This window comes from Pithys albifrons, chromosome 6 (genome assembly GCF_047495875.1).
Source record: "Pithys albifrons albifrons isolate INPA30051 chromosome 6, PitAlb_v1, whole genome shotgun sequence".
NCBI classification, from domain to species: domain Eukaryota; kingdom Metazoa; phylum Chordata; class Aves; order Passeriformes; family Thamnophilidae; genus Pithys; species Pithys albifrons.
This window is the reverse complement of record NC_092463.1, coordinates 26161945-26176830: the sequence shown is the minus strand read 5'-3', so window position 1 is coordinate 26176830 and position 14886 is coordinate 26161945. Positions and strand designations below refer to the sequence as shown.

Genomic DNA, 14886 nt, shown 5'->3' with positions numbered 1-14886 from the left:
GAGCTCCATACATGCTAACCCTTCTGTTGTACACAGTGCCACCCCTCCACCTCTTCTGCCCTGAAGAGCCTGTAATCATCCAACAGGGCACTCCAGTCACAGGTCTCATCCCATGAGGTTTCACTCATGGCAATGATGTCAAATCTCTGGGACTGGAACAAAGCTTCAAGCTCCTCCTGTTTTTCCCCTCATGTTGTGTACATTGGTGTAGAAACATTTCAGGTGTGGTACCTTGTAGCCAAGGCCTCATGAGGCAGATTTAGGGAACCCATTAGTGCTCATTTTCTCCTGTTTTGGAACACCATCCTGTCATTCATCACTGGCAAGCCTGGTATTTGAAGATGTTGCACTCAAATGAGGATTATTTTTCTGTGATGTAAGGCAGAGTTTAATGCACATTCTGATGCAAATTAAAAGATATTTTTTACCATGTTACCCAGTGCTGGTCTATACACTGTCCTCCTTAAGGTCAATAAAGGTACAGTGAAACACCGACATTAATGTAACATTATTTACCACCACACTTGTTACATATAAAATAATTTTTAAACTTTAAAGATGCCTTAGAGATGCATGGCATTCCCTGGCAGAAATATTGCATTACATCCCACTATTTATGTGCTGATAACAAGAGTTTTAGATAGATTTAGATTGATAATTGAGATAAAATTAGATATAAAATCTATGTCATACCTGCAATACTGACTGCACTCCAGCTCGTACATTTTGCTCTTCAGTATCAGTTTCAGATGTTTTATGCAAATTGTCTTCATAACAACCATTTCTTGTCCAGTTTGAATTTCTAACATGACTGGAGTTCACCCCTTTTTCCTGAAAAATATTTTTTCTTAAAATCCCACAGATTTATAGACAGATAATTTGGCCTTATATTAAAGGAAAAAGGATATAAAAGACATTAAACAATAAACAACAGCAGGCAAATGCACCTTAAAGACACAACAATACTTCGTGAAGCTTGCAGCAATTATCTTAGACATATCTGAATGAAATAACCACTATTTTCCTCACTCTTTTATTTTTATATAATTTTTATACAGCTGAAGGTTGATATACTGTATGATCTACATCTTGGGAAGAGTTCATAAAATTATATGAAATTTTAAATTGAACTAACCATGTTCCAAAGCAACAGATAATGGACAAAATTGGCAGCTCATTCATGCAGTGTTTTACCATTGATTTTCCCTAGAAGATGTTCTGACACTGAAGTAAACCACATATAAACTAGTAAGGAAGCCACTTCTCTTGTCTACTGGCACACTAGAACAATACACAAATATTAAGCAACAATATTTTACCCCTTCTCTTTCTTTTCCTTTCTCTGATGAATTATGGTCAATGTTTTCATCACAATCTACAGTTGTGCACTGCATTATTTCTTCAGGTTCTTTCATAAATAAAGGTTTGTCTTCTTGTTGAATCCATTCCTGGTACACCTTCACCACCTTCCTCATGGCAGCTGCTTCACATATTGGCAACAGAAATGCCTGTGAGTAGAAAAAGAAGCAAACAAACTCCAGTTACAATACTTGAAATCAAGCTGGGCTGTACAGTGTACAAGTTCCAAGAGATAAGTGGGAAAAATACAGCCACTGTAGGATCATACAAATTATTCCTAAACATAAATGTTTGCTCACTTTCTTCCTATGTAAACTGAAAAAAACCCAGATTTAAACATGGAAACTTGTCAGGAAAGTACTTTGAAAACTTCATTGCCAAACAGAGAGATGAGAATCCATGCAGGTGTATCTACTTAATACTGAGCCTGCTGAAATTAAGATCCAAACATTCATGAAAAATATGCAAAAGGAATGAGCAGAAGTTTCTATTACAACATTCTCTACTCAGAGGATTTGGAAGAGTGGACTTAAGCCAGATCTAAATGACTAAGAAAAATTCAAGCACACACAATACTGGAAGCCATCTATCTTACTTTTAGCTAAGTGAGATTTTACAGAATAGTATCCTTAAAACAAATTACTCCCTGAAAAGATTTTAGAATTGCTGTTCCTAAAAATCATGCATTTGAGTTGGTGTAATAGGTGATCAGCACCTCCAGTAGGTTTTCTGTATCTGCTATGCTGGTAACAACAGACCAGAAACTCTTAACATTAGTCAGGTTATAACTAAGTATAAATACATTTACCAAAGACCACGATGCCCTAATTTTATTTTTAAAAGAACAGATAAACTACACTAACACATAGCTTTACAGAGTTCATTCTGTGAATGTTGAAACCTCATTGCCCGTGTCTTTAAGGAGGGCCCACAACACAAGTTGTATGTTCTGTCTGAAAACAGACATTTCCTACCATTATCACACTAAAAAGAATTCAGCTGTGTATTACAGAATTAAATTGACAAGTTTATCAGTCACACACTTGCTCATCAAGTCTAACAGTCTTTTGAAAGCCCATATACATTTTTTTGTACCCTGAAGTCTAAAATGTGTAAAACTTGATCCCTACAGACAATCTTTCCACCAGCTGGTACAACTGAAAGCTCCTCTTGACCAGAATAATTTAGCCCTAATATTTCAGAAACTTACAAACATCTGGCATATTAGAAATTAATTTACACTAAAAACTCACAGCTAAATAATGATGTAAATGAGGTCTCATAACTGCACATGAAATCCAAATAATCCATGTAACTCACAGAGTACCTTGTGAAAAGAATGAAGAAAATTGCTACCACTTTTCACTGTGGGGACAGTTTTTAAATAGACCATTGGTAATTTAGACTCTACATTTATTGTCTCAAGATTTTGTAAACTCTTGAGTGGCAGATGAATTCAGGTACCTCTCTATCTTCTTCACTAATATGTCCAAGCTCTCCAATACAAAGGATGTGGATAAGCTTCTGACATTTACTTGCCTCATTCAAAAAAATCCATTTAATCCAGATATAACAGTTTTAGATGTTTAGCTTTCTGCTGTTTAAAGCAATTAGTGTTGTGCATTTAACTTGAAATTTAGTATATTTTTCTTTACCATTATTCAGAAAACTCTCTTCATCTTTTGATCTATAGCATGGTGCATAAGGAAAGTCTGTCTTGTTCTATTCTCCCATACTGAACTCAAAGTTACTATAAATAAAGATGCTGTATTCTGACACATGTTCTCAGTTTAAATTTGTTTAGTAGTTTCCACTTGAGAAACACTATTTTGAGTATGCTCAGCTGACATTTCTGGTTGCAGTGAAGTCAGAAGCATAAGTTTTTACCTTCTAAAGCCACCTGTCCCACTCTTCTGATGAACACAATCAAAGTAAGGACATTCAATTGCTCCTAAACCAGCACTTTAGCAGCTGCAGACTCCCACAGGAGGCTTGGTAATATGATTGGCTGTGAGTTCTAACAGCTAGTGTTGATGTATGAAAAGATCAAACATTCTCATCTATGGGGAACTGTAAAGTCCAAGTTAAATATTGTCAAACTGGTTACTAAAATTAGAAAAATCAGGAACTAGGGATATTCTACACAAAAAATATTTCAGAATTTTACCTTTTTAGTTCTTAAAGGCAGGCAAGATGACAGAAGAAAATGGCAGCTTTATATAATGATCTGCTTAACAAGTACTCTTTAAAGAAAACCATGACATAAGAATAATTTACAATATAAAAATGAAGATTCGTGCATTTTTACCTGTCGGAAAATCTCAGTTAGAAAATTAACATTACTTCTTTTAGAAGAAAAGACTTTGCGGACAATTTCAATATCAGTTAAATGCTCTTCATCAATACTGCAGAGGCTGGAAGAACTTGGTTCTCTCTCTGTTAGAGTACTTGTATTAGAATGAGACTGTTCTGGCTCTGCATTTCTATCTTGCTTATCAGTACTGTCATTTTTGCTGTCCTCCCTTGAAGCCATGCTAGCAGCTGCTCTCTGAAACAAAAATTAAATAATATTCCATAGCTCATTTTTAGTATAACAACAGAATGGTACAATTTAAGTTACATGACAGTGTAATTTAGAACAGTACAATGAATTCAAGAAAAAAACCTCCACCAACAAAAAAGGATTCAAGGCATTTCAAGGCTTACATCTATTTCATTAAAAATAAATTGAAGAACTTAAAAAAAAAAGGCAGCATAAGAGGTCATTCCAAAGTGAATTAGTAAACATAAGATTTGTTTAGAAATTCCTTTTTTTAACTTTTCAATAGTTGTACTTATTGGAGGAGTGCATACTGCTGACATAACAATTAAGACAAAAGCAAACACATTTTAGTCCGTTTGGTTTTACCTGAATATTCTTTGGCACATTTTCACCTTCCATCCCAGGAATATGAGGTCCTGTATGAGGTTTTGGCTCAAGCCAGAAAGACACCAACCATCGAATGACAATAACACGAGCCTTAATAAAAGGTTCTTTTGTGCAATATATTGCCTCATTGGTTTCAGCATCTTTCTTAACCATTACATAGTGTGGCTTTGGTCTCATTTGCGGTATATCTGTGAAGAAATACAGTATCTTAAAAATACGTGCAGAGAGAAAGCTGCGAGAGAAAGAAATCCTAAAACCATAATCAAAACATGTGAACTGTTAGAGTTGTTTTGTTACATTCACTGTTGCACAACTCAATCCAAAATGTGCTGAAATGGATGCAATAATTTCAAATATTTTAAGACATCAAAACACTTAAATTTTCTCCTGGAGGGAGACAACACTATTAGATCTGAAAGACAGAAACTTCTGCTGTGCAAAACATTTAATTTTTTATCTGAAAGTGATTTCTATAGCCTTACAGCTTTGCTTGCATTTTTTTTCTAGGCAAATAAACACATTTCTTTCCATTGTTTTCAGGTTTTTTTAAGCTATATGTTATACTCAATATTTAAATACAAAGTTCAGCATATTTTCACATTTTTCATTGCAAACTACAAAGAAGTTCTAAGTAGCAAAATAACACTTAGCTAGACTATGGCCTATATAAAAAAACTATTTTCATATAGAATTAAGATATTTTCAAATCTAATCATGGCTACAATGGGAGATACATAATTCCAAAACGTGTACAGCAGTGGCAATGAACACAGTCTCTTCTGGCCCTGCAATAGGCGAAATATGAATAGAACAGAGAAATCCTGCTCCCAAGCCCTGTGAGCATTCACTTCTGCACTGGCTAGTTTTGTTGGACTTTGCTGCCACACCACAGCACACGCATCTTTCTGTGACTTAGCTGAAAGATGATTCTGTGGCACTAGCTTCTCTATTGGCCTGCAGGGAATGTAATGAATGATGTCCAGTGGCACACCAACTGGCAGGAACTGTGCTCATTTGGGGCCTATAATCAACAATTCCATTTTCTCCATCCCATATTTTATGTGATGGATCAGAACTGTTTAGCTCTTCTGGTTCTCCACTGTGCCAGAGTCATTAGTAGTCCTGAATCTGCTTCAGAGAAAACTGTGACAATACTTAATAACTCCGTGTGGACAGAATGGACATGTGTGGTAAAAGCATTACAAAGATGGGAACACATGTGGATACATACTGATTTTAAATTGTGTGTTTTTCTGTGACTCAGCACTGCAGAATATTATTTCTGGGTTTCACAACCCAAGACAGGGTGCAGAAGAGTTCTGTATTACTAATCATCAACCTGAAGCAGCAACGGTACTTTCATGTGCAAATGACATTTCTGCGGGAGAACTGTGCCAACCAACTCCAGTCCTAACTCCTGAAGGGCAACTATGCCATGTGCTCTAATACAGAAAGAAGATGAATATTTGTGTGAGGACTGATTATGATATGTGCTGTCAAAACACTCCACTGCTGTGTTTCAGTATCATGATTTTAATATAGTGACAGCACAAAAACCCTAAACCAAAACACGCACAAGATAAAAAAAATTGAAACCAAAACAACAGTTAATAAAAACAAGGAAGCATGGAAAATGACAGTCTTATCCAGATACAGAGTGCCAGACTGGACAGAGATGGTATTTCAGCACTGCCTCAACTCTTCTATGGCCTGTAGTACATGAGCAAGAGAGATGTTCTATGGTTTTACAGGCCAGAAGGCAGTCCAAAAATACTAAGTGAGAGTCAAAAAAGATCTAAAGTAATCACACTGAACGATATAAAGTTGTTCCCTGACTGTATCTTCCTAATGCAAGGTGAAGTGTTTTAAAGGATCCTGCATAACCTTGCCTGTTTACAGTGTCATGAGCTATCTGGATAGCAGTGAAAAAGTAAACAACTACTTTCTAGGCAATGACATTAGGCATCTAAAGTGAAGCCAGCCTATCTGTCGGACTGCTGTAAAGGTTTCCTTGTTATCATTACAAGTACACAAAATCCAGCACCAGCAGTGAGGATATCCAAGCTGGTATATCTCAGTGTCACTTCAACTGCCTATACTTAAGTAGCAATCCTGATAAACCAAGGAATGTTTCCAGTACAGACTTCAGAGTTACATCCACACTTTTCAATGGAAGCATTATTTTAGATGAAAACCCCACATGATTCTTGCACCTAAGGAAGTAACAAATGCACAGAATACTTTTTGCAAAGTTTACAAATGGTTTATTTATTGCAAATAAAAAACCCAGTACATTGTTTTCATTCTGTGGAAAACAGCAGGTCACTAAGAAAATTTAAAATTAGAATATCAAACAGAAACAGATATAACAGTATAATTGTGAAAGAAGGAAGCAAATGCCTGATAGCACAGTATTTAAAGATGCAAAAATCAGTTCTCTCTGGTATCTATTAGCATTCAGCAGAGCACAAAGGCAGCAGGAAGCTGTAGATGATGGAAGACATACACAGGGTAGAAAATCAAAAGGCCAGCAAAACCAAAGTTATAATGGTGGACACCTGTATGATTTGACCACGCGATTTTTAAGACAATAAAGCATTCATAAGGAATGAAGAGAAAGAAAGCTGTAGAACAGCTTTACAAGGAAAACTTCATTTATAGGGAAACTGTTGTTTCCCCGTAAATGAAGGAGCCCATCTAAATAACTTGGAAATGGGAGAGAAAGGCACATTACTATAATGGAAGAAGCAATGCCCCTGAAATCCTACTGCTGTATCTATAGCTCTTCCTAAATAGTTTCCAACTCCATCTCAAAAGATTTTTTAAAAAGACTTTACAATCAAAATAAACAGTAAGGCACAATACTAGCTTTCTCGTAACTGGAATGCTCAGTGCTTGTTACTGTAACCAATATATTTTTCTGAAAAGAAAGAAGGAAAGAAGGAAACCTCAGTCTAATATACTACATCCAGTGTATCAATGCTTGCTTACTAAAGACACTGTTTTGATTTGTATCTCATGGTTTCTCCTAAATTAAACATTACACTAATAGCATAAGAATTGTTCTAAGTAGCAGGTTCAGTGCCCAGGTTTGCCCTGCTTTCAGCCTAAATCCTGTAAACAGAATTTGTTTCTTTGTCTCTTTCTACCTTTCCCCACAGCTTAAGGCAGTCATGCCTCCCAGAAAAATGAAAGCTGTTGCTCCTGTTACCAGTAGAGGGGTGTCAATACAGACAGAACCCTCTAAAAAGGATGCAGCCACTCAGGCCTCCGGCTGCATAGACTGTCTGAGCCTGGACCTACTACCAGAGGACAGTATGAGAAGCGCCTGCATACGAGGTGAGCAGGTGAACGATTTGCTGGGTCTGGTGGCAGAGCTAAAGGAAGAGGTCGATAGGCTCAGAAACATAAGGGAGAGTGAAAGGGAAATTGACTGGTGGAGTCACACCCTTTCCACTCCTAAGGAAGCCCAGCAGGAGGTGGTGAAGCCCAGCCCCTCCTGCCATCAGGCAGACGGAACAAACCATAGGGTTGGGGATGAATGGAAACAGGTGCCTGGTCGTAGAGGCAAAAACACCCCCTCTCGACCCCTTTCACCTGCCAGGGTGCCCTTAAAAAACAGGTATATGGCCCTGGACTCGGGCAGTCTGTTGGAGGACAGTCAGGAGGAGGATCTATCTACAAGATCTTCTGGTTACCCCCAGCCTACTGGACGGGTTACGACTACAGGTAAGAGAAAAAAGAGAAGGGTTGTTGTAATCGGTGACTCCCTTCTGAGGGGAACTGAGGGCCCTATATGTCGGCCAGACCCGTCCCACAGGGAAGTTTGCTGCCTTCCTGGGGCCAGGGTGAGGGATATTACCAAAAGACTTCCTAAACTTATCCAACCCTCAGACTATTACCCACTGTTGGTTGTCCAGGTTGGAAGTGATGACATTAATAAAAGGAGTACCAGAGTAATTAAAAAAGATTTCAAGGCACTGACCCGATCTCTTCAGGGGACAGGAGCACAGGTAGTAATTGCCTCAGTTCCTGTGCTAACTGGGATGAATGAGGAGAGGTTTAGGAAAGTCCAGCTTACCAATAGGTGGCTTAGGGGATGGTGCTATCGTCAAAATTTTGGGTTTTTTGATCATGGGGCAAACTCCATGTTGCCCAGTCTCATCAAAGCAGATGGGCTTCATTTATCTAGGAAGGGCAAAAGAACTGTAGCCCATAAGTTGGCAGGGTTAGTTAGGAGGGCTTTAAACTAGGTTTGAAGGGGGAAGGGACGGCACCTGGGCTCTCCAGAGATAGGCCTAAGGGCATAGAGCCCGAGTTGAGAATGAAATCAATGGCCCAGCTGAAGTGCATGTACACCAATGCACGCAGTATGGGAAACAAACAAGAGGAGCTGGAAGCTATAGTGCAGCAGGAAAACTATGACATAGTTGCTGTCACAGAAACGTGGTGGGATGAATCACATGACTGGAGTGCTGCTATGGGGGGCTACAAGCTCTTCAGAAAAGACAGGCAGGGAAGGAGAGGTGGAGGGGTGGCTTTATATGTTAGAGTCTCTTGACTCTGTTGAAGTTGAGGTCAGCAGTGACAAGGTTGAGTGCCTGTAGGCCAGAATCAGGGGCAAGGCCAACAAGGCTGACACCCTTGTGGGTGTCTGTTACAGACCACCCAACCAGGATGATGAAGGGGATGAATTATTCTACAAGCAGCTGGCAGATGTCTCAAAATCTCCAGCCCTTGTTCTTGTGGGTGACTTTAACCTGCCAGATATCTGCTGGGAGCTTCATACTGCAGAGAAGAGGCAGTCAAGGAGGTTCCTGGAGTGTATAGAGGACAATTTCCTTCATCAACTGGTAAATGAGCCTACCAGGGGGAAGGCCCTGCTAGACCTACTATTTACAAACAGAGAGGGGCTGGTAGATGATGTAGTGGTTGGAGGCTGCTTGGGGCATAGTGACCATGAAATAATAGAATTTTCAGTCCTCAGGGATGTAAGGAGAGTCACCATTAAAACCTCTACCTTGGACTTTCGGAGAGCAGATTTTGGCCTATTCAAAGAACTGATTCAGAGCATACCCTGGGAAACAACCCTTAAAGGTAAGGGGGTCCAGGAGGGATGGACATGTTTTAAGAGGGAGATTTTGAATGCACAGCAACAGGCTGTCCCAGTGTGCCAAAAGGCCAACTGGAGGGGAAGACAGCCAGCTTGGTTAAATAGGGAGATTCTGCAAGAAATCAGGGATAAAAAGAAAGTTTACAGACTATGGAAAAAAGGGCTGGCTACTTATGAAGAATTTACAGATAGAGCTAGGTCATGCAGGAAAAAAATTATGGAAAGAAAAGTGGAATTTGAAGTAAATTTGGCTATTTCAGTTAGGGATAACAAAAAGTCCTTTTATAAATACATTAATAACAAAAAGAGGGGCAAGGAAAACCTCCATTCTCTGTTGGACTTGGAGGGAAATATAGTTAAGGAAGATGAGGAGAAGGCTGAGGTACTTAACACCTACTTTGCCTCAGTTTTCACCAGTAAGACAGGTGGCCCTCAACACAACTGGCCTCTGGAGCTGGTGGACAGGGAGAGGGAGCTGAATACCCCTCCTATATTCCAGGAGGAAATAGTGACCGACTTACTGAGCCAGCTGGATCCTAACAAGTCTATGGGACCAGATGGGATCCATCCCAGGGTGATGAAGGAGCTGGCAGAAGAGCTTGCCAAACCACTCTCCATCATCTTCCAACAGTCCTGGCTCTCTGGGGAGGTCCCAGATGATTGGAGGTTGGCCAATGTCACCCCAATCCACAAAAAGGGCTGCAAGCAGGACCCTGGCAACTACAGGCCTGTCAGCCTGACCTCCGTGCCTGGCAGGGTTATGGAGCAGTTCATCCTGCGTGCAATCACACAGCACCTTCAGGGTGGACAAGGGATTAGACCCAGCCAGCATGGGTTTAGGAGGGGCAGGTCCTGTCTGACCAACCTGATCTCTTTCTACGATCAGGTGACCCACCTGGTGGATGAGGGGAAGGCTGTGGTCTATCTGGACTTCAGCAAGGCCTTTGATACTGTCTCCCATAATATACTCCTGAAAAAGCTGGTAGCCCATGGCTTGGACAAGTGTACCCTCTCCTGGATTAAGAGCTGGCTGGAGGGTCGGGCCCAGAGAGTGCTGGTGAACGGAGCTGCATCCAGCTGGCAGCCAGTTACCAGTGGTGTTCCCCAGGGGTCTGCATTGGGTCCAGTCCTGTTTAACATCTTTATTGATGATTTAGATGTGGGGATTGAGTCCATCATCAGCAAATTTGCTGATGACACCAAGTTGAGAGGGAGTGTCGACCTGCTGGAAGGCAGGAGGGCTCTGCAGAGGGATCTGGATAGACTTGAGAGATGGGCTGATTTCAATGGGATGAAGTTCAACAAGGCCAAGTGCTGGGTCCTGCACTTTGGCCACAACAACCTCCTGCAGCGCTACAGGCTGGGCACAGAGTGGCTGGAGAGCAGCCAGGCAGAAAGGGACCTTGGAGTACTAATTGACAGGAAGCTCAACATGAGTCAACAGTGTGCCCAGGTGGCCAAGAAGGCCGATGGGATCCTGGCCTGGATCAAAAATAGCGTGGCCAGCAGGACCAGGGAAGTGATCCTTCCCCTGGACTCTGCATTGGTGAGGCCACACCTTGAGTACTGTGTTCAGTTCTGGGCCCCTCAGTTCAGAAAGGATATTGAGATGCTGGAGCGGGTCCAGAGAAGAGCAACAAGGCTGGTGAAGGGACTGGAGCATAAGTCCTATGGGGAGAGGCTGAGGGAGCTGGGGTTGTTTAGCCTGGAGAAGAGGAGGCTCAGAGGTGACCTCATCACTGTCTATAACTACCTGAAGGGAAGTTCTAGCCAGGTGGGGGCTGGTCTCTTCTCCCAGGCACTCAGCAATAGAACAAGGGGGCACGGGCTTAAGCTCTGCCAGGGGAAATTTAAGTTGGATATCAGAAAAAAATTTTTTACAGAGAGAGTAATCAGGCATTGGAATGGGCTGCCCAGAGAGGTGGTGGATTCACCATCCCTAGAGATCTTTAAATGCAGATTGGACGTGGCGCTGGGTGCCATGATCTAGTAAATGGACTAGAGTTGGACCAAGGGTTGGACTCGATGATCTTGGAGGTCTTTTCCAACCCAATCGATTCTATGATTCTATGATTCTATGATTCTATGATTCTATGAATAGGCACAGGGTTATTTTCAAATAGGGTGGGAAGATGCCAGAGAAGAACTTCTTAGAGGAGAAAAGATTATTCTACTTACCAGTGCTTCTGCTGTTTTCATCACTGTATTGTTGAAAAAAAAATCCTTGTCGTTGTTGCTGACTTGGCACAGTTTAAGGCACTCTCAGTAATTTTGGAGATCTGTGCCCCCTTCTTCTTATTCCCCATCGTCTGCTTCTTTATTAAGACCTTGGAAGTGTCTTGTTTACAATTTGCAGAAAAACAGAGGATTACAGTAACACTGCTATGTAAGACTCAATCAAGATCTTCATGGAAAGAGAAAATATAACTTCTGTATTTCTTGTTTGAGGGCATCAAGCAACAGTAGGTTTGCCTTCTCAGCACCTCTTGTAGCTATTTTATCACTGAACCTCTTCAGCATCTTCAGCTAAAACTCTTGTTATACTGTTACTGCTGGAACACTGTTTCTTCTCCCCTAGACGAGGAGGTCCACTGCTTGTCTTTCCCAGGAAAACATGATTTTGCAACAACCATCTCTGAAATCCAAATAAATGTACATGGACTGGAAGAACCTAAGACCTTTTCAACAAACTTCCCTGACAGCCTGATTTTATAATACGGAATTGTGTGTTGACATCACTACTAATCCTTTTGAGATGCTGCACTGACAGATAAGAGGAGCAGTGAGGTGAGGTGTTTGTGTTATTCAAGTAATGAAATAGTAACTTAAAACCCGTGCAGGTAGTATTGCTTTGTAAAGAAGAGTCTGGAACTTGGTTGGCTTACAACCCACACCTGCATGGGTGTGTGCTAACCTGAGATAACAAACCAAGATTTGAAAACAACATTCTAGTTTAAAGTAGGCTAAAAAACTCTGAGTAAAACTCTACGTAGGTTTGCTTAAACCTTAAATTCCGCTCTCTGTATGGAAAGTACATTCTAGCACCATCAGCTTTAAAGACTGTGTTAAACCCTAGCTTCCTCTTCCAACTGTAAGCTCTTGACAGAATGCAGTAGGTACAAAAACCTAACTTTGCCCTGTCAGAACTATGAGCAAACATTGTATGATCCAAACACTATAATTCTGTACAGATAACACCAACACACTCAAAGAACAGCACACTAACACCTTTTATCTCAGCATCAGTAGTTTCTCTTCAGAGCACAACTGAGATAAAAATAGAGGTCACATTAAAGAATTGTTTTACAAGAACATTTCATTTACCTCAGTCAAGTTAATATAGCAAGAATTACTCTAATGAAAGGGTCAGAGGCCTCCACAAACAAAGAATGGAAAACCATAAACAAGAACCGTAATTTGTTCTTTCATGACAAATACTTTTGGAATGGTCTTCATGGGCAACATGACTCAAGCAAAAATTTTTTGCTATATTCTCTTGTTAGGAGTTAAAGAGAACGGTCACCTGTCTCAAACACTGTTAAGGCCACAGAAAGGAGGAATTTCTGACAGGAAAGTGCTAATTCCAGTCCTTGGCAGAGGCAAGATCAGGTTAGCACATCCTGGTTAACGCATCCACACAGACTGTGTGAAAACAAGCAACTGCTCACATGCACATCACCAGTCAAACAAAATTATCATCCCAAGTTATGTAACCATCAGCGACTACCCAAGCCCCACAGACCACACCTCTGTGGACAGCTGGAACTTGGACTGTATAAAGGTAGTACTGTTGTTCAGGTGTTAGGACCTAGCAGGAGATTAACAAAGCTTGGGAAGAAGGATGTATCACTGACAGTGGATACAAAGAATGCGGAACTTAGGGGCCACAAGGACATTTGTCCAAAACTCCCAAGAGAGAAAGAAACAAATAAAACCAACTCAGCAATCATGCTGAAATCAGCTCCAACTGGGTAAAACGTAATTCTGGCAGGCAGGGGGAGATTGTGGTGGCCAACTCACGGCCCTCCGACTGAAGAAATCCATCGACGCAAAAGAGAAAGACTGAGCATGCAGATTAATTAGGATAAGAAGCAAGGGAATCAGTTAACCAAGAGAAAACAGAATACTAATTAATAAGAGAATTATGCAACTTGTAGCCAATAAGCATTAATTCCTTTGTTTGCTAAAATGTATAAATAGTGAAAAGACTTGGTAGTCAGCAGCAAACCTGATGGATCCAGCACCCTTTCTGCACAGGACTTACCAACAAAAGAATGAACAAGGATTTCCACCCTATCACCGAGCCCGCAGTGAAGAAGGATCAATGGGACCCACAGGTGGTAACTATCTTTTGCTTGCACTATCTCACTCTCTCACTCTCTTTCCCCTAAACACCTAATGTTACAAAATCAAGTTGGTATTGTTGAACTGGCATTTGGTCTTGTTTGCATCTTAACTTTGTCAGAGGCACCTCTCACTCATCATATCATAACTTCTGTATTAGATAAAAAGTAATGGTTTTATCAGCTGTGTTAACACTTACCAAGTATAGGGTTATACAAGCTGGTCTCCTTACAGATGTTTGGGAAAATAGAAGGTAAGTAGTATTTCTTAAAATTAGAGAATAAAAATGAAAATCCCTTTTCCTGGTTTTCCTTGTTCTTCCATTCTAAACTCTTAACCTTAACAAAAGAAATTAAACAAAGTAAACATCTATAAGTAAAAAAGAAAGATAACTTATAAAGAGGACATTCCATCAGCTATTTCTTTGAAATAAAATCATATGTTTTAATAAACACTTTTCGAAAGATGAAACAGAAACTATCTAGGAAACATCAATGAAACAAAGACTGTTCTCTTACAAAACATTGCTACAAAATGAACTTGAACACATCAAATACCGAAACCAAAAGAAATACATCCACTTTTACAGTCATCTTGCCAAGTCAGGGAGTAAACCCAAGTTCACTGTTTTTTTAGAAAGGTTTTATAAGTGTAGAATAATTACCCATGCCACTTCAAATACTTCTTTGACAATTTCTTTTAACACATTTGAACTAAAAAGTGTCCATATAATCATTATAATAGGTACTCCGATTCATTTGTGCAGTTGGCAATATTAAACAAATAAATTTTTCAAACACATGCAACAGAAGATACAACTTTAAAGTTGAGTTACACAAATGTACTATCATGGATCATGAGTGCTAAGCATTCCCCATTATAAAATGTTTTCCTACATGCTCAGGATTACAAAGCATGGCAAGTTCTCCTTAAGAAATCCAACATGCAGTTTCTATCTTTGCTCAGGAGAATCTATCTGCCCGCAGAGCTGGGTAATCTGACAAGTCTATCATAAATAAGATAGAGGAAGACTTCTCCTTCCTTCTCCTCCCTTCTTTTCCCCTCTACTCCTCCTTTCCTTATTCAAAGTCACAGTTCTATTATGATCTATTTTCAGGGTCTTTAGAGTGGAATACAGATA

General features: G+C 40.2%; 1 protein-coding gene across 9 annotated transcripts in view; it reads right to left on the bottom strand.

The window, feature by feature from the left end:
- Positions 1–14886, bottom strand: part of RALGAPA1 (Ral GTPase activating protein catalytic subunit alpha 1) — a 144715-nt gene that overhangs the window by 109968 nt on the left and 19861 nt on the right. For all 9 annotated transcript variants that reach the window (XM_071557915.1, XM_071557917.1, XM_071557916.1 and 6 more), the window contains exons 8-12: positions 13945–14083; positions 4268–4476; positions 3668–3907; positions 1320–1508; positions 694–831 (exon numbers count right to left, since the gene is read on the bottom strand). In XM_071557915.1, coding sequence (XP_071414016.1) covers positions 694–831; positions 1320–1508; positions 3668–3907; positions 4268–4476; positions 13945–14083 — 915 coding nt within the window. The remainder of the gene's footprint in view (positions 1–693; positions 832–1319; positions 1509–3667; positions 3908–4267; positions 4477–13944; positions 14084–14886) is intronic.